This window comes from Aedes albopictus, chromosome 2 (assembly GCF_035046485.1).
Source record: "Aedes albopictus strain Foshan chromosome 2, AalbF5, whole genome shotgun sequence".
In the NCBI taxonomy this organism is placed as follows: Eukaryota; Metazoa; Arthropoda; class Insecta; order Diptera; family Culicidae; genus Aedes; species Aedes albopictus.
The window spans coordinates 428,817,795-428,844,240 of NC_085137.1; the positions used below are offsets into that span (position 1 = coordinate 428,817,795).

Genomic DNA, 26,446 nt, shown 5'->3' on the forward strand with positions numbered 1-26,446 from the left:
TAGTCGATCATCACCAAAGCAGCGAGCCGAGTTGTCTGTCCAAAGCTGTAGGTAGAGCCGGTAACTGGCAGCTTTCGGAAAATGAGGTTGATCCGCTGTCGACAGCTTCACATTGCATCCAGGCTTGTGGTACCTACGGTATGTATGGTCAGACAGAGGCGGTGTGGACGGACACATTGGGTGGCGTCGGCGGCGGTTGTCCGCTTGGTGTGATATCGCATCAACACGCTTGACTGGGTGTTAAATGATGAACAAATGCGAGTTTGGGTCTGGCTGGGAACAGCGGGCGTCATCCATCCGAAACGGTGAAGCTCCCGAAATTCAAGATCAACGCCTCTGCTGTTTGTGAAATGGTGTGACATGATGGGGTTTGGCATCGTCGATTGGACGTGGGTGATGATGTTAAAGAATCACATTGCAAATAGTCATTTCGTTACATGATGTCAAGTGAAATTTTAAAAACCAATCAACCATTGTGTTGTATTATTAAATTCTGTTTTATTATGAGTTTTTCATTTCGGGTTTTCTCCAGCATGTTTTAAGAAATTTCTATGCAAGTTTAAACATTAATTGGCTAATCTACCAATGCTAAGCAACATACAAACTCGAATAACCAGTATAGATCAGCCTGTAAATTTTGCCAATAGCTTCTAGCAAGTAGCTGTAGGCATCATATCTATGAAACAATGCCATGAATTGATCTGAAAATGAATAAAACATTTTTATAAGCATTGACCACTATAAAATAGACAACCCATAAATACTACTGACCAACAATCGTAAACCCATGTAATTCCAAGCTCCCGCCTTGTATTACAACACTAAACGATTGCTACAACAGTTGTTATGCTTACTGCACACTGAAGCATGGGTCAAACATTAGGCAGTAAAAACTTAATCACTTTTCCCATTTAATTTCCGCTTCTATCTTATTGGACCCTCCTCAACATATCATATGGCATGGCATTACCTCCCTCTCAATCGTACAAGTTGATTCTACAAATGGATAAACCACACCACACTCACCACAAATAGATGTTGTCTGAGCCTTCATGGATGGGTATCATTTTTTTTATTACGGCTCATCCTGATGGAAACGAACGGAAAATAACGACCATTGACCCACTTTCGATCCCTTCTTGATTCGGGGAGACCGACCAAATGAAAAATAAACTGCCCTTATCCGGATAACGACTCCCTACTTCTCTTCCACTCCCCTCATCAGAGTTGAGTACATTTGACGATATCTTGAGGTAACATTCGTCGTGTAATGGCCTGCTTCAATATTGTATGTATGTACACATCCATAAAAAATCCGATAACAAAGCACGACCCACAAGTCCAAATTTGATTGATGGTAGCCACTTTCTGGCTGTTGCTACCGAACTTTGAGAAAAAAATAGACACGTAAAAGCCGAGTAAACCACATCACACAGCTGAGCTGGGTCGATTGTCCAGCTTATACTTTGGGACTCAATCATTGGATATTGTCTGGATTTTGTAAAGATCTTCTAGGTGAGTAGTGCCGCAATGGTGTTGTTAGGGAGGTGCAGTATAGTACATGTAACATACCGAGAGTTTTACTGTGAGTACCCAATTATCAATGAATGCTGATCAATATAGAATTAGCTGAATATTGGCTGGTTTACGGTGCCAATGACTGAACACTACGATAGCTGAATATTGGTCTGAAGTATAGGGTTTTCAACCCCTTTAATCAGCAATAGGGTAAGTGATATCTCAAATAGCCACTATGCCCAAATATATGTAATAACTGTGGAGATAACTGGTAGAATATACACTCAGCGAAGTAAACTACCGGAATTCATCAAAATATCTTATGAAATTTAGCCATAACTGTAAAGTATGGATGTAAAGTATAGATGACATGCCCATAAGAATAATTAGGAAAAAATATTCATGCTTATTATGAGAGTCGTGTCGTAACGTTTACCACGAAGGTGCTTTTGCTCCTCAATCGATTGTTTTTTCGATTGTTTTTTGACGTTGATAAAAAAATATGTTTAGTTCGGACAATCGTGTATTATCATAGTTGTTCCAGTTTAGCGCCGTGACATCGTTACAATTAAGAAAATAACAAAAATACGAAATTATTTTGCTCCATATAACGTCAGCAGTAACTTAACTGCCATTTCTGATCGGCGATGGAAAGAGATAGGAGATGCCGAAAATGCTCCAAAAGTGTGGACTCTACTACCGAACTATTCACAGTTTGCGAAGGAGATTGCGCGGGGCTATATCACGCTAATTGTGTTGGACTAAGCGAAGAAGATGTGTGCACTCTCTCGTTGAACATCATTTGGATGTGCGATACCTGTATGGATAAGTTCCGGAGAGCGAGAGATGGTATCTTGTCCAACCCTACGAGCAAAACGACGAACGCAAAAACGATTGAAGAAGAAGTGAAAGAACTGAAATCATCTGTGGCGGGAATTCTAGAAATGATGTCGAAAGCTTCGCTACCGACTACAGCAGCCTTCTCGAGTGGTGTTTCGCTGCTCCATTCGACACCCATCTCATCGTCCAAACCACGCAACGAAACCGAAATAAATGCCCCACACACGAAAAGTAATGAGAAGAAGCACACTACGAATGACGACGACGACTTCTCATTGTTCGTCACAAACATTGATGAAAGTGCAACCGAACGGGATATACAAGTGATGGTCTCTCGAGCAATAGGTACACCGCAACCCGAGCGCATCGATGTAGTGAAATTGACTTCCAAATGGAATCGTTTTAGAAAACCCGATTTTATTTCTTTTAAAGTTATTCTTGATAAGGGATGGCAAACACGGGCATTGGTTCCGGGTATATGGCCAAAGAATGTGAGAATCAGAGAATTTGTTAATCGTCACAATGAAACGTGGAAACCTTTTTGTCAATGAATTTTGAATGTCACTAGTTATTTTATTGCTCGTCTCAAATACTGTGTATCTACTGAATGTTAATGATATTTTATGATGTCAGCTGTGTCGAATGTGATTATTATGTGTAGGTCTGCTTTTTATTTCTGAAAAAGTAAATTCTCGATGATTGTGTAATGTAATAGTTTTTGTGTGCAATAATTGTTTGTAGTTAGTATGTCTTCAATGCAGTTTTGTATCTATAGATTTAAGTTATTCAATAAGACTTCTAAGTCAGTTGAATTATGAATAAATAAACAAATAAACAAATGACATAATTACATAAACTTTCCATAAAGCAGAAAAATCGTAAAATGATGCAGACTGGAATCTATCCATGAACGTCGAAATCACTGAGCTCGTTCCCACAAGCCACACGGCTATCGACGCTTGAGAATATCGTTGAAACGATTTGACCCCGGGAGTAGTTGCGCCGTCCCAGACGGGGACTGGCCTAAGCCCCAAGCAGCTGGTCTGAGCCTCGGCCGCTTCCGGGGTGGCGAGGCGGTGACGCGACGTTGTTCGACAGAAGACGTGTGGTACCTTCAAATGACTTGGCGGATGCCTGCTGACTCGGGTGGCTGCAACAGTCGTATTGAACCCCCGAAAGGTTGGGTTTGATGGTTTCGGACTCGGCGGGCGATCCCGGCCACCTCGGAATGAAAAGGGGCAGCGGACAGGTCTTAGGTCCAGCTCCGTTGACTATTTCGCCACGTGGCCGGGCTTGGTTAGCGCTAACAGCCCGGTTGAAAATTATTCCTGGTGGATCCGAGCTTCGCTGATCTGTAGCTTCCACACTTATCACCGATCAGACCGTCGTAATCTAATATCGCATCTACCGAAATAACTTCACGCGACCGGTGTTAAGAAAAACTTTAAACCTTCTGCCCTCAACTATAGAGCACTGGGCTCGGCACTTGCTCACTGTCTCGTAGTCGGTATTCAACTCCTGCACTCCCATCGGCCTCGCTGTTTCTTAGCCCCTCTCAGCACTCCTTTTTGACGGGTTGTGGGTGCTGCGTTTTCCCGCATCCGCTATCTGGCTGCCGTGGGCGCTCAGCCTACCCATCAATTGTGCTGTGCGTTGGTAGCGTTAGCTCATCAGCCGCCCACCGATTTGATTTGGACGTTGCTAGCTTTACAACTTGTTTGAGCCTACCGTCCCACATCGTAACAGAGCAAAACAAAATGTTACCGTTCGGTAACATCGTGTTGCTAAATGTGTATAAAAGCCAAACTGTGAGTCGATTCTGCGTCATAAAGCGACCTCATGAAATTCATACTAATCGTTATAAATTGTTTAAAGGCCATTTCATAAGTTAAACCTTATGCTAATCGTAGGATTATTTGGCTGAGTGTAAAGTTGAATAGTACATTCATCATCTGTTCAGCCAGCACATACAGGTAGTCATGCAGAATTAATGATCTCATGTATTTACAACGTTAAATCACTTTTTTTTACAGCTGGACTAAAAAAGTTTTTGAAGAGTCTGCATTGCTTCTTCAGCCTCAATACAGGCTCAGTTCAACTAACGTTCTTGATTATTCAGACTCAACAAGTAATACTTTCGTTCTCGAGGATATATATACAATCGTGTGAGGTGTGATTACTAAGGTATCAGGTATCAGGGTGACTATAGTTATGGAGGTTCGAGTTCAGTTGACAAAAACGGAATATGAGATGACCGTAGAAGTCGTATTTACTATTTCGTGATTGACCAAAACAATCGAAACTGCACACGAAATCAATAAACGGAGCTTGGGAGTGGCCTCAATGTGCATGTGCAACCGGTTTTCACGGTTAAGTAAACGATCAATGCGCTAACGCGGTTAATATTGAAAAACTGCTGAGTGCTGACGTGTGTATTACCCTTACTATTGTTTGGGTTGGTCATCGTGACCAAATAAATCGTAATCGTGATGAAGACCGTGACGTGTATTTTTATATAACTAGTGGATCATATCACCTACCAAAGGTGGCTCCAAAATCCACACCTTACCCTTTTCTACTAACAAATACTCCTTCCCAAGACAACTGTGTGGATGCTGTGGATTTCACGGTTTCTAGTAACAACGGTTGTCGAACTAACATTCCTTCCCCTTTCCCGATGACCATAAGGACGTGGCCGGCGCCGTTATTGACTTTAAAATATTGAACTCTCGAATTGTGCACATTGAGAGTGTGTAGTTAGTCGCAAGCTCCATTCATTGGATCTCTGTTCAACTTCTTTGCTTTGCTTTGCTTTTCATTGGCTAGGGAGTCCGCCCACGCTCTTTTGTCCCGTCTATGAGCGTTTCACTTCTTTCTCGAGAGCCGAAGCGCAGATGGGCTACGGCTTTGGCTTCTCGTGTTTTCGCTTGCTCTAACGCGGCTTTAGCGTTCCTCCGCTCCTCTATCTTCCTCCAGGTATCACCTGTGATCCACTGCTTTTTTCGGGTGCGTAGCTCACCCAAATTATACTCGCCGGTGGCGATGAAGGCGCTCCATTGATCTTCTACGCTTCCACCTTCTGGAATATTCGCAGCACGGTTCTCTAGCTCCTCGACGAAGGACCTTTTCACCGTAGAGTCTTCCAGTCGGCGTGTGTTGAACCGGTGCCCGATTTTCTGCTCCTGACGATGATGGATCCTATAGCAATGCGCAGCCGGATCTCGCCGATTAAGAGATGATGGTCGGACGCAATGTCGGCACTACGTTTGTTCCGCACATCAAGAAGGCTCCGTCTCCATTTTCGGCTGATGCAGATGTGGCTGATTTGATTTTCCGTGACGCCATCACGGGAAACCCATTTCATTTTGTGCACTGGTCGATGAGGAAAGACCGATCCTCCAATCACCATGTCATTGTTGCCACAAAACTCTGCAAACAGCTCTCCGTTCTCGCTCAGTTCTCCGAGACCATGGCGTCCGGAGCTCATAGTCCGAGTTGTCGGAACTAACCTTCGCGTTGAAGGCGCCCATGAGGATCTGGATATCACCTTTCGGAATCTTGTCCACCACAGCATTCAGTTGACTGTAAAAGTTCTCTTTGTCTTGCAATTCGGCAGCATCGGTTGGCGCGTAACATTGAATCATGGTAAGGTTTCGAACCCGTGTTCTGAATCTGGCTACAATTATCCTCTCATTAATAGGTTCCCACTTGGGTTCCGATTTCATAAGCGCAGCGTGGGCGTGAGCGCTGAGCAGGAAACCAACTCCACGGTAGCGAGGGTCGTGTTCACCTCGTAGGCCAGAGTATAGCAGAATATGACCCGACGCCAATCTGTTCTCTCCAAAGTTCGGCCAACGGACTTCGCTCAGTCCTAGGATCTCAAGCTTCATACGGCATGCCTCATTGGCTAGTTGTGCCAGTTTAACCTGCTGGGCTAGGGTTAATATATATTCCAAGTTTCAATTCTTGTCCGTTGTTCCGCTTTAAGTCGTTGCCGTTGAATCAGTTCGTAATCTTTCATTTTCGATTTCTGTAACGGTTTTTGGGTTTCGGAAACAGTAGGTTGTTAACCTAAGGTCTCCTATCCACCGTGGTGGAGCAGCCATCTTAGGTATAGCTTCCGGTGGAGGAGCTATGAGTATGAAATAGCCGCTGGATACCAGAACAGACGCTGTTTGAGCCACACTTCCTTTTGACGCTTGGGACGTACCTCCTCAATCTAGATGAAGTCGAGAGGACAACAGTACCCAGACTGCACTATCAGCACTACCAGCTACCCGTGGAAGCATGAGTTAAGACAGGGGTTCCCAGCCTTTTTGAGATGGCGACCCCCTTTAAAAATTGTCGAAGCATCTGGGGCCCAATGACTTTTTTGGAAAAAAATCGAATTTAATGAACGAAACCGAGTTTTTTGGGTACAGTGGCATAGCCAGAAATTAATTGTGGGAGGGGCTTTCGACGATCAATGATACGTTTTTTTTTTATTCGACACTCACATTTCGTAAACAATGATGTCATGTACATTCAATTTGAGTTATAGCTGAAAAATAGCGGCGCAGCCGAAAAATGTTTCATCTGAATGCGTTTTGTACTGAAAATTTGTTCCCTAAAATTGTTGCTTATGGGGGTTGCACAAAATAGAATAATAATTTAACAAGTTTTGGTAACATCGCGGCCTCCTTGGACTGGCTTCACGGCCCCCTAGGGGGCCGCGGACCACCGGTTGGGAACCCGTGAGTTAAGAGCTTGTGAGAACCAGAGCTATGATGGACGCTCTCCCTATCGACTCACCGTTTTGCAGCCCTGGCTTCGCTGATGACATAGTCATATCAGTTCGTGGTAAAAATGACAACGTTATCACTAACAGAATGCAAACTGCAATAAATTTAGTCTCCTCGTGATGCGATAAGGAAGGATTGAGCATTAATCCTTCTAAAACCACGAACGAAAAAAATATCAATAACTAATTTGAAATTGAAAGGAACTTCTTTGGAACTTTCAAATGCAATCAAGTATCTTGGAGTATATCTTGACAGTACACTAAATTAGAATTCACATCTTGAGCAGGCAGTTGGTAAAGCTACACGTGCTCTTTGGATCTGTAAGAAAACTATTGATAAAAAATGGGATTAAAATCGAAAATGATCCACTGGACTTACTCGGCAATTGTGAGACCCAGAGTTACCTATGCGTCACTATGGTCTGGTGGCCTAAAATAAATAAAAGATTAGCACAAAAGTGTAGTAGCCAGAGGTGTCAGCTTATAAGTTGTATATTTTGAGAGTTTGGACAATTTGAAAGTCTTATCATACCGTGTGCGATTATCATTATTTTAGCGTGCACGAATGAATTCTTGTGAACGTGCTCTCAAAACGCTAACGCTAACTTGACACCTTGCGTGCGAGATGTACCAGAAACGTCAATCATGCGTAAGCATGTGCTGGATGGAAATTTAGATGTACTTCAGTTTAGTGAACAATTTCATGGCAGATGGACGTATCGTCAGTTGAGTGCGGGAGTACAAATCGGCTGATGGCAGACCAGCCGAAAAGCTCGGATACTACAAAAAGAAGCTGGAAAAAACCTCAAAGATTAGCGACTCTTTCAATTACTGGTGCAATGCGAAGTACATCGAACTCATTCGAAGAGGGTATTCTACTTTAGAGGGTTCGAAAAGTCGGTACAAGATAGAATTTTTACCTAAATGAATTCATTACCTAAATGGATTCCAAGGTTGCAAAAAAGTTTAACCCTCTAATACCCAAATTTTTGATTTTGATCTAAATATCATTTTTCGTCATCTTAAATCGATTTAAACATGTTCTGGAAGATAATTCTTTTTAATTCTCGAAATCGTGAATTTTAGTTTTTGATTTTTCTTATTTTTATTTTTGAACATCCCCACACTTTTATATTTTTCCTGGAAGCCAATTTGGGGAACGGATTTTTTGAGATGAAAACATTTTGAGATTTTATGATTATTGTTAAAAATATTGTTATTTTAATTTTTTTTCATAGAAAATTTAATTTTCCGTGTAATTTTAAGGAAAATAATTTTAGAGTGTATTCGATTTCCTTAAACTATTAAACAAGGATAGAATGATTTGGGAAAAATTTAAAATATGTTAATTGTAGCGATTCAATACAAAATAAACAATGACTTCTAAAAGGTGACTAAAACATCAATTTTTCAATGATTTTTATAAAATGTAAATACGCTTTAAAATACACCAAAAACTATTTTGAGATATACAAAACAGTCCTAAATATCAGCCAAAAATATAAAAAAAATGATTTTCCATGAAACAAAAATTACAAAAATGCTCAAACTATACCCCGTCTAAAGGCGGGATTGGGTATTAGAGGGTTAAGATGGACAAGTGGCTTGGAGATGCAAAGGGGAGGGGGTTAAGGCTTTCAGGTGCAAAAAGGGGATGGTCAGTGGGATTTCAAGGGAGTTTTTAGGGTGGGGAGTCAGAGGCGTTTCCAGCCGTTTCAGGGTGTATCAGGAGGTTTCAGAGGACTCTGGGGGGCTTCATATCCTCTTACACGGTGTTCAATAAGTTCGGATACACAATAAAATTGAATTTATTTCCCATCTGAACTTCAGATTTGCAAAGTGAATGTATTAATTGAAAGCTCACATACACGCAAATAAAACCGTTCCGATATTCAGGAACAAAAAATCATGATGATAAGAACCAATAGTCTAATCAAATTTAGGAATTAATTCTCGATTACGTGAGCAGAATTTCTAGTTCTGGTGATCAACTAGGAACACAGTTCATGCCTCTTCAACTGGGCTACGCATTTCGTAACGCTTTCCAAAAATGTGAACCTTGATCACCATATTGAGATCCCCAATATCTAACGGGTGGTCACTAAATAACGGGAATGCTTTGAATGTGCTCTTAAAAATATATGATCTTTAAAAATGGCAATCTGAATTTAACTATCATAAAGGTTTAACAATGTACGTCCATGGAAAATATAAAATTTAAGAAAGTTGAACGTAGTAATTTGTACAGTATTTTTTTTGCAGTGATGTTGGAGCAACTGCTTTGTACGACTTTTCAGAGTTTACTTTCACGCATTTTCTGCGTCTGTGAAATCGTTGGTCAAAATAAATGGTTTCTCAGCTACCTTTAGCATCTACACACTCAAACAGTAATAAGAAAAAATGGGGATACTGACTTGTTTTTTTTTTTGCTTTGGTTGTAGCCTTTTCCCGTAAATGACATTTATAGAAATTACCAAAAAATGTTATTTTTCTGTATCACCAAAACGTGTCGATGTAATTTGTGCACTGCGGTTCATTGTTGAACTTTTTTGTGCTATTTTTTTTATAACGAATGTGTAAATGTGATTTGATGTAAATATTTGTTATTTAACAAGGCATTCTATTGATTTATCCAGCCCATGTCACAAAAGAAGATTTTATTATGTGAAATGATATCATGCTTATTGGTTTTGCTAGTTTTCCTCTATTTCCTTCAGGATCTGTTTCTTGGGATGCCGAAATGTGGAATTCATTCAAAACCGGGCGGGTTCTAGTTTTATAATGGTTTGCTATTAACTTTTTTTACGGTTGTTTTGAGCAATCAGTAGAGCCGTCCAAGGCGTTTTGGTAGTGCTTCCTGTTTCAATGTCGTTTTCTGCAGAACAGAATAAGTTGACACAAAATAAAAAATACGCTGACTTTGTGGATAGATAGACGATGGTTTTGTCTAAAAAATGTTTACTCTATGGACGCTTCTATTGTTTTTAATCAGCTGCTAAAAGCATTCCCGTTATTTAGTGGCCACCCGTTATATTTGTGATTTCGTTCCTGATATCGTGAACTCCCTTCATGCGCGCTGTCAAAGACAAAAGCGAACATCCGGCCAGTAGACAACATCCACACAAGTGCCGCAAAAAACATTCGACGAATCCGTTTCTCTTGCCGATTAATTTCTGCTTTTTTCTCTGATTAAAGTAAATAATTGTAGAAGTTTGTGCAATAATATAGTTTATGTGTGAATTTAAGTCAAAAGGAGGATTGTGCTAAATTGTGTTCTGATGGCGTGTATTTCTTCAGATACCTTCTATGGATAGGAAGGGCTGTTGTGAGCTTTAACCTGAAAAATCGTTCTTAATTAGTTAACATCATTGATTGAAAATCTATTGCCAAAAATAGATGATTGGCTGGTCAGCATCTCCATAATCTTCGTCATTTTCGATTGTTATAAAAGGTAAGTATGGTGTATAATATGTGAAAAATATTCTCAAAATAGATTACTCCTCTAACAAAATGCAGACCATGAATTAGAATCTTATAACCATGATCAAAATCACGATTTCCCGAACGCAGCCGTGAACAAATCGCCCGCATTCGTGAACAACGTTTCCATTTTTATGAATGAGTCGATAATTGTTAGAACTTAAATCACGTTTCCCCGATTTTTACGAAGCGCTGTGCTGGATTTCGCAGGCGTTACGCACAGTTTGCGGAACATAGTTCTTGACAGTTCTTGATACCGTGTTTTTGATTCATGGTGTATATTTGTAAACTTTGTTCCAGCTAGTTCGTGAATCCGTGACTGGAGTTTGACGTTTTCTGGAACGGTTTTATTTGTGTGTAATACTGATCAAATACAGTATATGTTTTGAAATAAACTGTCATTTATCCTTTTGAAATAATTGCGAATGTGTCTCAAGTTCCTTTCGGCCGGCACGCACGTCTGTCATTGACATTTCGTTTATTTGTTATTTAGTAATGGTGTTAAGTTAAATCAAATTAGGTTGTTGTCCTCAACATTAGTGGTAGCAACTATGGCAATACGAAATAATCTATATCATTTAGATTGGGTGAAGTACGGAGTCATTGTATCTTGATCTTTGAAATTGCTAAAATTGCCGCTGTACCTGTTCTAATGACTTTTGCTTTGTAAAAAAGCAAGGCTGTGTTATATCTCAGTTTAACCATTATAATTATGTTTTCCAAAATTTGATTATATCCCTATTGTGGCAAATTTTAACCAAAATTGGCTTTATATAATGTATTTATGCCTTTTTCATAGATTTAAGCACATTTTGACTAAACTTGCAAATTGATATCAGTGTAAATTTTTTGTCTATTAATTTAGTTATTTTAATTTAGTATAGCGAGATGTAAACTCAAAAGTCAACGTTTTCGACTTCTGTAGCATGAGCAATTTTTCGAAATTCCAGCGTGTCAAAGCCAACAAACTTTAGATACATCTAAGAGTTATAAAAAAAGTAGAAAGAGATGTATTCAAATCCATATGCTGCATTTTATCAGTGTTATATGACCTTTCAATAAATACATTTACTTTGAAAATCTGAATAACAGATGTGAAATTAATTCAAGTTATATGGTGTATCCGAACTTATTGAACTACGTGTAAGTTATACAAATATGTACTTTCAATCAATGTACCTACGCAGATATCTCCCAGTTAAACTGTGATCGTATAACATGTTGCATAAGATGTTAAAGTGGAGGCGATATGCGTACATTTTACATGCGCCTAAATGGAGGCATGCACGCATATGGCCTCCACATTATCATCTTATGCAACATGTTATACGATTACTGGTTGTCTGGGCTTATAGGTAACTAGTTAATTCACAGACAAAGAGATATTACAGAAGAAATTTCATAATATTGTTGTTATATAGTTTTCATGAATACGCTGCTACCTATTGGTAGAGCCGCGCGGGACACTGTCGGTCATGATGAATTGCGATTTATCACACACTATTGCATAAAGTGCTGGGCCCTTGGCGCATGTAATGCATATTTTTTCAATATTTTTAACAATTAACTGGGTTTGATATGTTTTTCATATAAATAATTGCAATCAATTTTGTTATGTTTTTATAAAAACCCATAAAACTTTTAGTAGAGACTTTTGTAATTCAAACATCATTCTGCATCAAGTTTACCTTTGCTCAGTGCCGGATTTAGGGTGGGGCAGGGGGGCAGGGCTCCGGGCCCCCATATTTTGGGCGCCCCCACAAAATTCAACATCACGAAAAAGAAAATGTGAAGCATGAAAAAAAACTGCAAGAAACTTCTCTTGATTTGATTGTTTGTCATTAGAACTTCAAATAGCTGTCTACTGGCAAGATGTATAGAATATGTTGTGATTCTTTTGAGAAAGACTGCAACTATTTGTCCAGATTTTTTTTTTATCTGTAGGCGAGATTTTTAGCCCTAGGCTAGTTCATCTCGGGACGGGAAAATGTTATTTTGCGAATGATCCATAAAAAAATACCAAATGATCCATTGAAAACTTTTCAAAATTCAATAGAAGCATATCAGAAAATCATAAAGCATTCGTTTCCATAGAAAATATGAAAACGATCCATAATTATGAATATTCCATATTTTATGGATCGTTCCCAAAATTTTATGAATCATTTTCGTATTTTTTATGGATCATTTTCAATTGTTTTAGGGGTTGTTTCCTATTTCATATGAATCATTCTATTGATCGTTTCAGCCATTTTACGGCTCATATACTTTGGAATTTTTCATTGATAAACTTTACGAAAAGAAGGGAGCATTCGGCAATGTTTCATGGATTCAAATGACTGCTTTCTGGTTTTCTGTTATGCTTCTATGCACGCAAATAAATCCGTTCCGAAAACTGTCCACATCTAGTCACGAATTCTAGATCAAGCGAGAACTTCATTTACAAATATACACCGTGATTTAAAATCACGATATTGTGAAATCTGTTCCACGTCATGCACGTAACGTATGGGTAACGCCTGACAAATGACAAAGGCAGAACATAAATCATGTGAACGTGATCTGTGTTCCAGAAGCCGTGATTCAAATGCATGGCTCCGGGAACATAGTTCATGGTCTGTAACAGATCGACAGGCCCAGCAGAACAAAAATCCCGAGATCAAGAACTGTGTTCCTATAGCCGTGATTTCAATCACGGCATCGAGAACTTAGTTCATGATTTGTAAAAGAGCGCTATGCGCTGCCTGCACAAAAAAAAACATGCGATTGGGAATTCGTTCCCGAGGTCACCCTCCATGAAAAGTGTTAAGAATTACTCGATTTCAGATAATTTTATTAGAAGCTCACCTTTATCTCTATTTTTGCAATGAATTGAATGGTTCTATATTACGAACATAATATTATTAACCATTTACCACAAATGAGTCTGGCAGAGGTGGAATCCGTTCACAAACGATGTTTATCCCTCGATCGCCTCGATGGACGTTGCGGTCCAGCTTCAACTCGTTGAAAATTGCGAAACTGCCGGGCATAAAGCAAATTTTCTTCATCCGCTCCCGAAAGTTCGGTGCGAAGACTGTTTTTCTCGAATAAAATAAGGACGCTGATTGCTGGGAAATTCTCACGCACGGGAAGTTTAATTTGCAGCATTGATTGTTGTGAGATTGTTGATCAGAGGGCAATCGCAATCGTCGCTTCAGCGATCTTATGAGATGCTAGAATATATTGCCAACGACGTGCAAAGGAGCTTGATTTTTTCGCTGGATGAAGGAATTCAAATCTAGAATAAATAATAGCAAGTTATTTTCGTAAAAATCCTTCGAAATAATTGTATATTGCAGTTGAAAAATACACTTACCACTTCTAGCTGCCTGATGGTCCATTTTTTTTATTTTTCTTTATCGAAGCGTTACAGAAAGTGACAGCTACATATAGTCGTGAAATGTGTTCCCGTTATCGGGCAAAACATCACGCGTATGGAATTTTATTATCACGAAACCAGGAACTCTGTTCTTACATTCTGAATCGTAACGAGTTTGCTGATGACAGGAACAGATATCCCTATATTCAAGAACAAGTTCACAGAAATGAGTTGCAACAATTCACGAAAACAAGAACTTTATCACGAAAACAAGTAGACTGACTGTTCTGGTTGCCATGATTTTTTGTTCACAAAATTCGGAACGGATTTTTAAGCGTGTGGAAGTGTGTGAAGAATTAGCATTAAGTTAAAATGCACAAACACAAAGAAATTAAAAAAATCTATGGAAGATTGAAATGTTATCAATGGATCATTTGGAAATTTTTCATGGATCGTTTTATAAGTTTAACGGCGCAAAAATTGGGCTGCCATCTCGGCACCCATGCTTTACTTCCCTTCCGAAGGAAGAAATCACATTTTACGAGTTTTTCGGGAGTGATAGTCACGTGCTTTAACCATCACACCAGGTCCACTCCTCATCCAGATATCTATGAAACAGTGGATTATGCCTCCGAAACTTACTATCATTTTTTTATGCAATTGCTTAAGAAAAAAAATACTGGAAATCTTGAAGAAAGTTATCGACTAGATTTCAAAGAATTCCTGCATTATCTATATATTTATGGTTTGTTGTTTTTGTTTGCTTGTTGCAACACACTAAAACCCGACTTATAACGTTTCGGCCTACTGACTTTCAGCCATACTTTGAGTAGTAAAGCCATAGTAAAGTAATGACAAGAACATCGATTTATGCAAATCTGATGATTGCTGAAAGTCTGTAGGCCGAAACGTTGTAAGTCGTGTTTTCACCGAACAAAATCAACAATCCCTAAATATACAAATCAACGGTGACCAAAACCCTTAAAAATCCTAATATTGGCTTGTTTGTTTGTCTGTCTAAAGTTTTTTTAGGCCCGTAGCAAAGTGGCTTCACGTTCACTACATAAGTGGATGGTCATGAGTTCGATCCCAGCCCCGGCACTTGTAATTTTACGTCAGTTGCTCTTCTCCCCGAGAGCGGCTGGCGGAAACCTGGATATTGGCTAACCGCAACTCATAATGGACCCCGGACCCCCAATCGGACTGGAAAAGGAACAGAGTCACACATCAACATCCTCGTGCTCATCATTCTACCATGAACAGGGTAGAAAAGTGACAGCAGCACAAAGGCAATCAGTTCGATATAGTAGAATAAGAATAGAGTTGAAGTAAAGGATTAATAGTTTTGTAAAGATTTTTATGCAATTCAGTATCATAATTTCTATTTTATTTAACTCATTTCGGTATCAAAATGGTCAATTTATCCGAACTGGTTCATTATGCAACTGAAATGAGTTGCATAATGAAAAATAGTTGCATAATGTTCATTATGCAACCCATTTGAGTTGCACTATGAACATTATGCAACTCAAATAAGTTGTATAATGAAAAAATCATTGCATAAAATTTTGTATGTTACTCGTTGCAAAACTCGATATTTTCAGCACTCGTCGTATTTATCCAACTCGGCAAGCCTCGTTGGATAAATGTACGACTCGTGCTGAAAAAATCAAATTTTTGCAACTCGTCACATAAATAACTATATAGTTTTGTGGAAAATTCTTTTTTGCAATTTCTCATCGTAAATAATAGGCTGTTTACCTCACGCAAATCTGACAGGAAAGGCCTACTTTCCCACACCAAATTAACAGTGCTGTAATGATTCATTACAGCACTGATTTGCGTTGCGTAATGAACCATTACAGCACTGTTTTCAGTTTGATCAACTTCTTAATGTTTTCTGTACGTAGTTTTGAAAAATTGTGACAATTGCATAGTATAACCTGCTATGATAAGAATTTCTTAAATATGGTTATGATCATCAGTGTGCAGTTTGCAATTTATGAACTTGCAAAAAATGTTGTACGCAACTCGGTGCAGAACTTGATTTTTACAGCACTCGTCGTAATTATCCAACTCGGCAAGCCTCGTTGGATAAATGTACGACTCGTACTGTAAAAATCGTCATTCTGCACCTCGTTGCGTAAACTACTATTGGGAGGTCGCCAAAACCTCCCCTAGCAGTCGTGTTAGAACGTTTTTGTTAAGTGTTCATTCTTTATGGGGCCAGCAATTTCGCCAGAGATTGCAGCACTGATCCATTAGAAGTTCGTTTTTGAATTTTGCAAAAACGATACCACCGATTGTGCTACAAATTTTACTAGAAATTTCTTGAACATTTCACCTATGAATTCTTCTTGCAGTTTCTCTATGAACTTTGACATGATTTTTTACTAGACATGAGATCTTATGAATACATTCAATGAATATAAACATTTTTCCTAGTTCTGCTTATTTTATTGATCTAGAATTATAATTCATTTTTTTCCACAACGACATTAAAATTTCATAATGATATTTGGGTTGATAATGGATTTTGCTCCGTAATAGACTCACACCTGAAAAAATTTGCTCCTCCAAAATATGATCACACCGCTTTTCCCATAGATTGGGTTTTGTCACCGCTAACAAAAAACAGCATTAACGCACACTCTCGGTTGGTGCAATTAATACATGGTTTGTTCTGCTACTAACTGCCGTGCAAATTGAAGTGTGAGAATTTTTTTCCTCGAAGATTTGCTCGAATGTCTATCAACAAATGAAAAATACAATATTTGTAAGAATGATAACATTTTTAGATTTTTCCCATGTTTTGTGGGCAAAAATATATCCTTTAAAAAAGAGCCCCCACAACACTGGAGCCCGAACCCCCACATTTGTAAATCTGACCCGCTTATCATACTATCTTACTTATTATTTTGTTTATTTAGGGCAGCCGGGAAGAGACCGCCATGTTATTTTTTTTTTGTTTCAGATACCGAGCCTAGGCTTTCGAGCCAGGACATAAGGAAAAAGATCTTTGTCCCACCTCAAGAAGATGTGCTTCAATGGAGTGACGTTAACTTTTTCAGCAACGTCACTTCCACCGTTTTTGATTCTTATCTGTAACACATAAGATACGGTGGGGCTGAAGAAATGTCGCAGTTCCATAGTTTTGTTCAATTATGTATATGTAAATGACGCTGCACAGTAGACCTAGCCACTTCAATACTTGTAATGCATCTAGGGTGCCTTACAAGCATGGTCCACTGCACGAATTCATGCTAGCCTGCTTACTCTCACAGAAAATGTTACGTTTGGGAGGTTTCGGCACCGCTTTATCATTTTTTATCATTTTCCGGGGTTTTTCTGAAAGATGTTTGTGTATGGGTAGACTAGACTAGACTCGACTAGACTATGAATGTAACACTCAAACTACACAGATCGAAAACATAGTGTAAATTTCTGTGACATATAATGCACATGTTTGGAGCGTGGGATTTCACGGAAGTTTACATGATATGTCATGTAAATCTCATGAAAAGTCATGTAAATTTCCATTATATGTCATGTAATTCAGCATGACTCAGAGTTTTTACATGACATATAACACAAATTTACATGATATATCATGTAAACCATTTTAACTGGAAATTTACATGACTAAAATGAAGTTTACATGACGTGTAAACTTCGTTATTTTTATCTGTGTACTTATTTCTACGTTGGCGGTGTATTCTTCACCGTTCATACACTGCGTTTTCACTCCACAAAATAAAAAGGAACATTATGGCAACACATTTTCAAAAAAGAATCATAACTTTGCATATATCAGGGAAGATTCATTTTTAACGTTCATCATTTTTCAGGATTTATACGACCCCCTCCCCCCATTTTCACGCTTTTATAGACCCCTTCCCCTCCCCCAAATGTTTGACCTTTTTCTAACGTTATTTGATATTAAATTTCAGCAGAAATTTAGGAAACATGAAACTTTACGATGCCGAAAAAAATAATGGACATTTTTGTGTGTTTCTAAAGCTAAAAGTCGTGTCACTAGTTTCTCTAAGGACTCAGGACTTTATTATCCTTTCGAAGGAAGAACTCACATTCCGTGAGCTAGTGGAATTCGATCCCAGAACCTCATCGCGGAAGGCATGCACTTCAACCATCATACCAGATAAGCTGCACATTTTATATGCATTATAATAGCAATTCAACAGCTTCCAAGTGCTAATACGCTCTATAAAAAGTATTCAAATATTTCAGGCCAAACATTTCAATAGGTCCTATCTGCATTTGAGAGGCTCTCTTTGTTTACTTTCTCTTTCAATTATTGCAATGTAATGGTACACTTTTCAACTATTTTTGCTGTACAAATCGTAAGACAATTGTTTTGACCATCGTTCAATGCAAGGAGGCAATCAAAATACAAATAAACAGCTGAGATATTAACGAAAGAGAGAGAAACCAAAGAGAGCCTCTCTTCTGCAGATTGGACCTTTAGACATGTTCGGCCTGATTTATCATCAATGAAAAAAAATCAACAATCGCGCGAAATTGTTCTACAATTTGTCTGGGGACAGTTATCAGAAAATTTTTATTTTATTTTCATATACTTTGTGTAATTACATTCAACGAGAGTTACTCAGGTCATGTTTATTTATCTCAGTGCTGTTTGAGTAGTTCTAACTTCTTATCTAATTGTAGCTCGACTGGCCATACAGGACTAGGAGCTAGCAAAACCAAGTTGAAGCTTGTGTAGTTCATCCATGAGCCAAGCAATGAGGAATAATTTCCAAAATATTATTATTTTTAGAGAGATTAAGAAAGTTGAATGTACATTAGGACCTCTAACACTCTGTTACTGCACTGTGTAAGATTGTGTGGACATTTCGTTTTGGTTCTACAAGTAGACAGCATCTGTTTCGGATCCCGAAACATTAGACAACGATCGCTTAACAAAACTACAAGCGGCATAATCATCTTTGAAATCTGATACTCACAAACCAAATAGGTGCGAGTGGTGGCCTGACCAAACACGCATGTGGTAGGTCACTCTTTCTTGCCCCTGTTGAATCAGCAAGAACCTTTTGTTGCGGTAGGTGTCATCGTACCATATGCATTGCTGCTATAGAATTTCACTGTTAAGAAGTCCCACATGTGGTCATTCTTCGTTGCATTCGTTCTGGTCTGATCAGTCGTATATTTGGTGACACAACACTGCACTAACCAACCGCGCCACCTCTCGACGAAACGAATCGGACAAAGAATGAATAGAATGGGATGTGTGTGTCCTCCTTCGAGGGGATCGAATGCCGCTTTACCAAGTTGCCACATAAATAATTCAGATTAATTCGAGGCTCATTTTTCGGCAGGGAAAAAGTGTCATTAGGAAGATAATTCAAATAAGCGATAAATCTGTGTGTACATTAATAAATACGTGAATTAATGACCTCGGTAGTGCTTATATGAATTGGGTAATAAATTTGGAGTTAAAGATCAGGCGGTTTCGGATGAAATGGATATCGTCGCACGCAGTCGCAGTGGGTGGCATTCTGAGGGTCATATTTTATGGGGAAACCTAAATTAGCAATTGTTTGTTGTTTAAAGCAGTACCCTTTTTAGTCCAAAATATTCATGTCAATCGCATATTAGCATTGATGTAGGCCAGGTTTGACCATGAGCTCAGTAGCTTCGGCAAAGTTAAGATTTCTGTTAAGGACAGGTAACGTGCTTAGCTGGGAAAATAATTCATCGTGGCAGTTTCAGATTAATGGTGTGTCACAGAAGCTTCCACTGAAGTGACATTGTTGTGAAAAAGTATTTGCAACGGTGCCATAAGATGTGATGTGATATATCATTTATACACATCCGACGATGGTGCTTCTTATAATAATCCGCGAACCGAATACAAAATTCCACTCTAACGGTATTGTTGCAAAATTTATACCCTGCCAGTGACGTGTTTTACGTGCTTCTGTGTTTCCCAACGTCTTCTTGGGGCATTTGATAAAATTTTGCTCACGTACCTTCTTCGACTTGGATGCTGTCCGCTGGCCGTCCGACTGTTGCTCATCTGACCCTTCCCCGGAATCCTTGCTGCCCTCCTTTTGCGAATCTTCACCATCACCGTCATCATCATCATCAGCAGCAGCAGCAGCATCAGCATCACCACGGCCAAGGCGGTGCAACTCACCACCGCTGCCACTGCCGGCCGGCGAACCAGAACGTGACTCCGGTTCGCTCATCTCCAGCAGAAAGTCCAACGAGGGACGTGACGATTCCATTCCGGAACCAATTTTCGTTCGCACTGACTGGTATTTCACCCACACTCCCTGTGCTCGGAAAAAGAAACTTTCTTTGTAACACCGAATTCCACTTTTGGCAACAGCTGATTACATAATTGGATTTACTGGGAAAGACCCACTTTCCGGCTTGATGGCACTCCCGGGTAGAAGTATTCTTCACTACGACGCAACGATACGATTCGATTCGATAGGTAGGAGGAAGCTATCTTTCACACCCTAAACGGTACTCACTCGCGTGGCCCTACCTCAATCGGAATCGAATTACTCGGCGAACAAAGGACGACCCAATCACTCGCGCCAGGATGCAGGATTTGAGAAAACCGCGTTTCAAACCCCTAAAATGCGTCGAAACAATCCGAGAATGACAACGATTTCCCCGGAACGACCGAAAATTCGATACTACCAATGATACCAATTCGGAATTCCAGCGCAAGACGACTACGGTTGTTTCTATGGTTGCTTAAAGCTGCGGTGGTGCATCCTAGTCGTATCCGAGCAGACTGGTGGCTGGCGTGGACCATTTTCTCGCACTCGCAGGATCTCTCCCGGTTCTCTCCGATTAACTCCACTAGAGGACAAAATATACTCTTCGTAGCCATCTGGCCGCCAGCCAGGTGTGGGGAGTCGTGACGCTGCGCTAGCTGGTGGGCTGGGGAAAGTGAAACAACGAAAAAGCAAACTTTGTGCTCCATTCACAAAAGCGAATCCTGCGGGGCAGTGGTTTCCAACCTTGATTGATGTCTTTCAAACATGGAATGGTTTGGTTACAATGATTCTCGGTAAAAAAGCTAATATGAGGTCAACACAAATGTTGTTGTTTTTTGGATAACCAACCGAAATGGTATGTTAGACATACGTAATGCCTGAAGTTCATAGGCACAATATGTGTTAAAAAATGGACAAATTGAGTGGAAAAACTGCGAAAAAATCCACGTTGTTCTGGTGGGATTTGAACTCACGTCTCCCCATGTTCGCTAGACAGGGAGCGTTAACCAACTCCGCCACAGAACAAGGTAACAATTCTGTGAAGTAGAAAGCCAAGCTGAACCCAAATCCCACCTCACCCCTCGTTCTTTCCTCGCAATTCACCATCTCCTTCGGTCCTTAGATGTCCACTTCCAACACACTTTGTCATAGCTACAATTTTTACGGGGGAGTCTAGAGCCTGAAGATATTTAAGAACATATAAATAATCAATCTGAAAACAATGGTAAAATTTTAGGAAGCGAAATCTTTTTATCAAGGATCTTTGGAGGGATTAAATCACTTGGCCAAAATTTGACTCATATGTGTAACCGTTGTTACAAGGTTCATATCATTTTTTTTTTAATTTGCGCCATGTGAGTCGAAGGTTCAGATACGTTACGAAACTTCAGCGATTACAAAACCACTGGGCTGCAACCAAAATCTACAGCTAAACATTAGCGTGTTTCAAAAAATCGTTTTTGCTCCACACAGCTTATTCGATTCCTTACCAGATTATATACCTCCTCCAAAAATTTGAGCTCATTTGGTTGAAAATTGAGACTGCACAAGCCCTTCAAAGTTTGTATGGGGATTACTATGGGAAAACGATGTTTTTCATTCAATCCACTGTAACATTTTCCTAAGTGCCCTAGTGGGTTAGTTGACCCTTGGTAATCCTAGGCTACTCTATCAGCTACAACTTTGCAGAAGACCGCATTCCAATCGGACGGAAAAATTCGTTGCCGGATCCATGACTAAAATGCTATGAAATCATAAAACTTGTCGCTTCATGATATCGTGACGTTAACAACGATTATCATGAATTATAATAACTGATTCCATCAACAAAAGCCATGGCCGTCAAAAGCGTTATGAAAAAAATTAAGCTCGTTTTCATAAATTGAATACCATAAAGCTGAGTCATGGTAGCATGGCTCTGAGTCATAAAACTATGACGCTGAGTCATCTCAACCAGACGCTGAGTCGTATAAACATAACGCAGAGTCATAAAATCATGAATCACAACAAACGAATTTGGGCACTGTAAGCGTTACGCAAACCCTCGCGCAGAATCACCTACGCCATTTTTGTCACTTCGGTCAAGGCGCCTTTTGTGAGCGGCAGTGTTTTCCGGTGAGATTTTTTTTTTTTGGTTTTCGAAAAAGTGTAGTGAACTGTTCTTACTTAAATAGTAGTAAACTATATAATTATTGAACTACATTCCAGAAGTTGAAAGTGGAAAAACTCCATATTCCGGCACAAAACTCCGGCCAGCTTCATCAGCAGCAGAACAATCAAGCTCACGCACAATTCCGGCACAAAATTTTGGCTAAATGCATGACGGAATCTGTGGACGCCCCCTATGTCTATGGACCATTTTACGAGACGGTTCAGAACAACTGATCGCCCATTTTATGAATGAAAATTTGACAGTATGGAGCCAGGTCATTTTGACAGATCTCACACGAGCAAGAAAAGGTCGGCAAACTGCAAGAAAATTGTTCGTCTCTTTCTTGCATGTGTGTGATCTGTCAAAATGACCTGGCTAATGTCAAACATTTCGAGGTTAGGTTTCGTGGTGTAATGAAGAATAGACTTGCGTGGTGTAATGAAGAATAGACTTTGTTTTTTTGCAGCCAAACAAGACAAAGAATCTCAAAAAGTGCAGCCAAACGAGCAAAGCTCGTAAGGAGCAAGCAGTGAGACAAGACAGAAAACGTGATGCCGTGCGAAAGAGAGCCTGTATTGTTTACGTTCAAATCCACTTTCGAAAGTATTTCGTGTGTATTGCCGTTTACGTCAGCATAATCAAATGAGCGAATGATTCGAACTAATCAAATTCGATCGAAAGAGGATGCATCCGTAAACAAGAATGAGGGTGAAATATTATAATCATGAGTACTTCTTATGATTCCATGAAGGCGAATCATGATTACATGCTTCATAGTATCATGACTCTATGTACGGCATTTTGCTAATAAAACGGGCATCATTATTGACAAATACAAGAATCATAAAAATTACTTCAATATTCAGGAACCTTGTTCATGATTTCAGAGTGCGTGCTTCACGATAACATGACCTTAAATGCCACTTTGCACTAATTAATCCGATAGTATAAATTACAAATACTAGAATCATGCATACTGCTTATGTTTTTATAACATTAGGTAATAAATTTAGAACATGCTTTATGATAGCATGACCAGTACTACCATTTTTCGCAAATCGATCCAGTACCATAAATGACAAATACTTGCACCATGAGTAATGCTCAATCATTCATAAAATATGAACCGACTTATCAAACTTCGCTAATAAAACTGGAACCACAAATGACAACTACTAGTTCTATGAATACCGCTTCTGGTTTTATGAATCTAGTTAATAGTTATGGTATTCATGGGCATGATATCATGACTTAACTTACAAATTTTTGTCAATAAATATGAAAAACGTAACGCCAAGGTGACGTTACGGCAACATGAGTAATGAAAGTATGACCTTTTTTGTGGTGTATATTTATAACATGGAAACACACATTTTACGTGAAATCATGACTCATTTAGCAGGTTTCAAGCAGCGGATTTTTTCCCGTGACAGTTATTAATTGAAGGGCTTCCTTTGCCTGCCATTGCATGAATTTTGTATATTGTGCGGCAAGTACAATGATACGCTATGCCCAGGGAGTCGAGAAAATTTTCCCGACCGGAACGGGAATCGAACCCGCCGTCTTCGGATTGGCGATCCATAGCCTTAACCACTAGGCTAACTGGAGACCCATAAGGTGTCATGAGGTTTCAGAGCCGTTTCATTGCTACTTAAAGTTATCAAAAACATTTTTCTTATGTATTCAATAAACAATAGTTATTTATGCAACGAGTTGCAAAAAGTTGATTTTTTCAGCACGAGTCGTACATTTATCCAACGAGGCTTACCGAGTTGGATAAATACGAAGAGTGCTGAAAAAATCGAGTTTTGCAACGAGTTCCATACAAAATTTTATGCAATGATTTTTCCATAATGCAACCCATTTGAGTTGCATAATGTTCATAATGTAACTCAAATGAGTTGCATTATGAACATTACACAACTATTTTTCATTATGCAACTCATTTCAGTTGCATAATGAACCAGTTCGGAAAAAATGGCCATTATTATACCAAAATGAGTTAAATAAAATGTAAATTATGATACTGAATTGCATTAAGTGTATTTATAATTTCCGTCTATAGCATTCGTATCGTGTAGCAGGTAATGATGCATTATCTCAGCTTCTGTTACGTGAAAATCCTGTATTTAGCCGATTTCCATGTACCATCTTGCAGAGACATGAGAACCACTGCCGCAAACGAATTACGTCGACAATGGTACTCGTCTTCGAGTAAATTTTCCACTACTGACGACGACCGGCACACTCAACAGGAAGTACGTGTATCCCCAACCTCACTATCCAAGCACTACTACGTACACATACACTACAGTGAGCAGAAAATCTGCACTTTCTAGATAGCGTGTCTGGCTTCCGTTTTACCCACCGTAGTTTCATTGTTTGATTTTTATTTCGTCCCCATCCAGTCTGAGAGGACAATGCCAACGACGACGACGACCGCGAAAAACGATATGCCGCCGGCTTCTATTGTGTTGCGTTAACGATGCACACTAATTAGATGAGCGAGCGGGAGAGAAACGCGGAGTGTTTCTCTCATCGCTCTTGCTCTCGCGATTTTTCCAACCCCCTCAAATGCATGGGGGATGCAGTTTTTCCGGTTCCAGCCCCACCCCGTCCTGCTACTACTGTGACGATATGAATACGCCCGTATAGGAGAAATTGGTACAAGATCCCAAATTATGTAATTTGTGTTTAGGTAAAATTGCTCAAGAGGATTGGTAACAGTTAAACACCAGAAAATCACATACACGCTAAAACCGCTCAGTACCTAAAATGTGCAAGCCCTACTCATAAGTGCATAACTTCCAGACGACATCAAAAATGTGTAACAGTTACAAATTCACAAAAACGGCTTTTACAATCTTCTAGAGGCGAAATGTAGATATTTTTTGTTTACCAAGGTACAATTTTTTTCCAAATTTTACGATTTTGTGGATGCAGGAGCTGAATTTGTGAATGTGTAAGGGTTACACATTTTTGGTGTAGTCTGGAAATTATGCACTTTAGTGCTGATCGGTCTTAGCATTTTACGTCATGCAATATTCATTGAATCTTTTGACTTAATTTTACCATACACTTCCCTATAGGGCACTGCATGAAATTCTTTCCTTCTCTTTCACTCTTACAGAAATTTTGTAAACAACAAGGCCACGAAACTTCAAAATCCCATACAAAATCAAAACAGTGCAGTGCCCTATTCAGGCTCCTCCGCTATCTCTCTATGCTATAAACGACGCGACGGTTACCAACAGCAACAACGCACCTCCAACCGTGTGCACGGTTACAGAAGTTACACAGATTTGTGTACTACTAGATCAGCCTCACCGCTGTGTCAAATGTACACAGATACTTTTCCGGCTCCAGCGCTGGCATGAAAACAAAATTAACAATTATTTTTGCACTGATCGATTCCTGATAATGCATGTCATCGTTCAGAGAAAATTAGTTATGAACTTTGCTCCCATACCAGCGCTAGAGCCAGAAAAGTGTCTGTGTACATTTGACACAGGGGTGGAGGCTGATCTAGTAGTACACAAATCTGTGTACATTGTACACATGCCTGTGTACATTGTACACAAGCCTGTGTTGTTTCATTTTAGGGTGTGGAGGCGATGATTTTCTCTGTTATCTCTAGGTTTCCATGATACTCCTTAGGGGTGGCTCTTTGGGTGGCTCCTTTGTGTAAAAGTGTAGGGCGAGAGCATGTGCTTATTATGCAACAGAGAGTCAGTCGAACTCCTTATTAAAGAGTATAGCACGGTAGAATAGTGTAGTATAAAATGGACCCACAGGGTCAAAGTTAAGAATAATAATAAAAAAATAGTTTGGAAAAAGTCTCACAGAAAATCAACCATTTGGCTTTTTTCGTCGCCCAAGAGTGCTGTTGAAGTTTACCCTAAAACATTGAATTTCATTAAATTTTTAGAAGTAGTTTTGATAGAAAATATTTTTTAACGCGATTTTAAAGATTTTAAATGGCTGCCTATTTATTGTGCATATTCAACTAACGCTCCATAGAAAATCAAAAAGCGCTCCAC

General features: G+C 39.4%; 1 protein-coding gene across 1 annotated transcript in view; it reads right to left on the minus strand.

Moving 5' to 3' along the window:
* The window catches only part of LOC134288525 (breast cancer anti-estrogen resistance protein 1-like), a 276,480-nt gene extending 255,689 nt beyond the window's left edge, over positions 1 to 20,791 (minus strand). The window contains exon 1 of the mRNA XM_062853621.1: positions 19,991 to 20,791. Within this exon, the coding sequence (XP_062709605.1) occupies positions 19,991 to 20,248 (258 nt within the window). The 5' untranslated portion in view covers positions 20,249 to 20,791. The remainder of the gene's footprint in view (positions 1 to 19,990) is intronic.
* Positions 20,792 to 26,446: the final 5,655 nt, after the last annotated feature.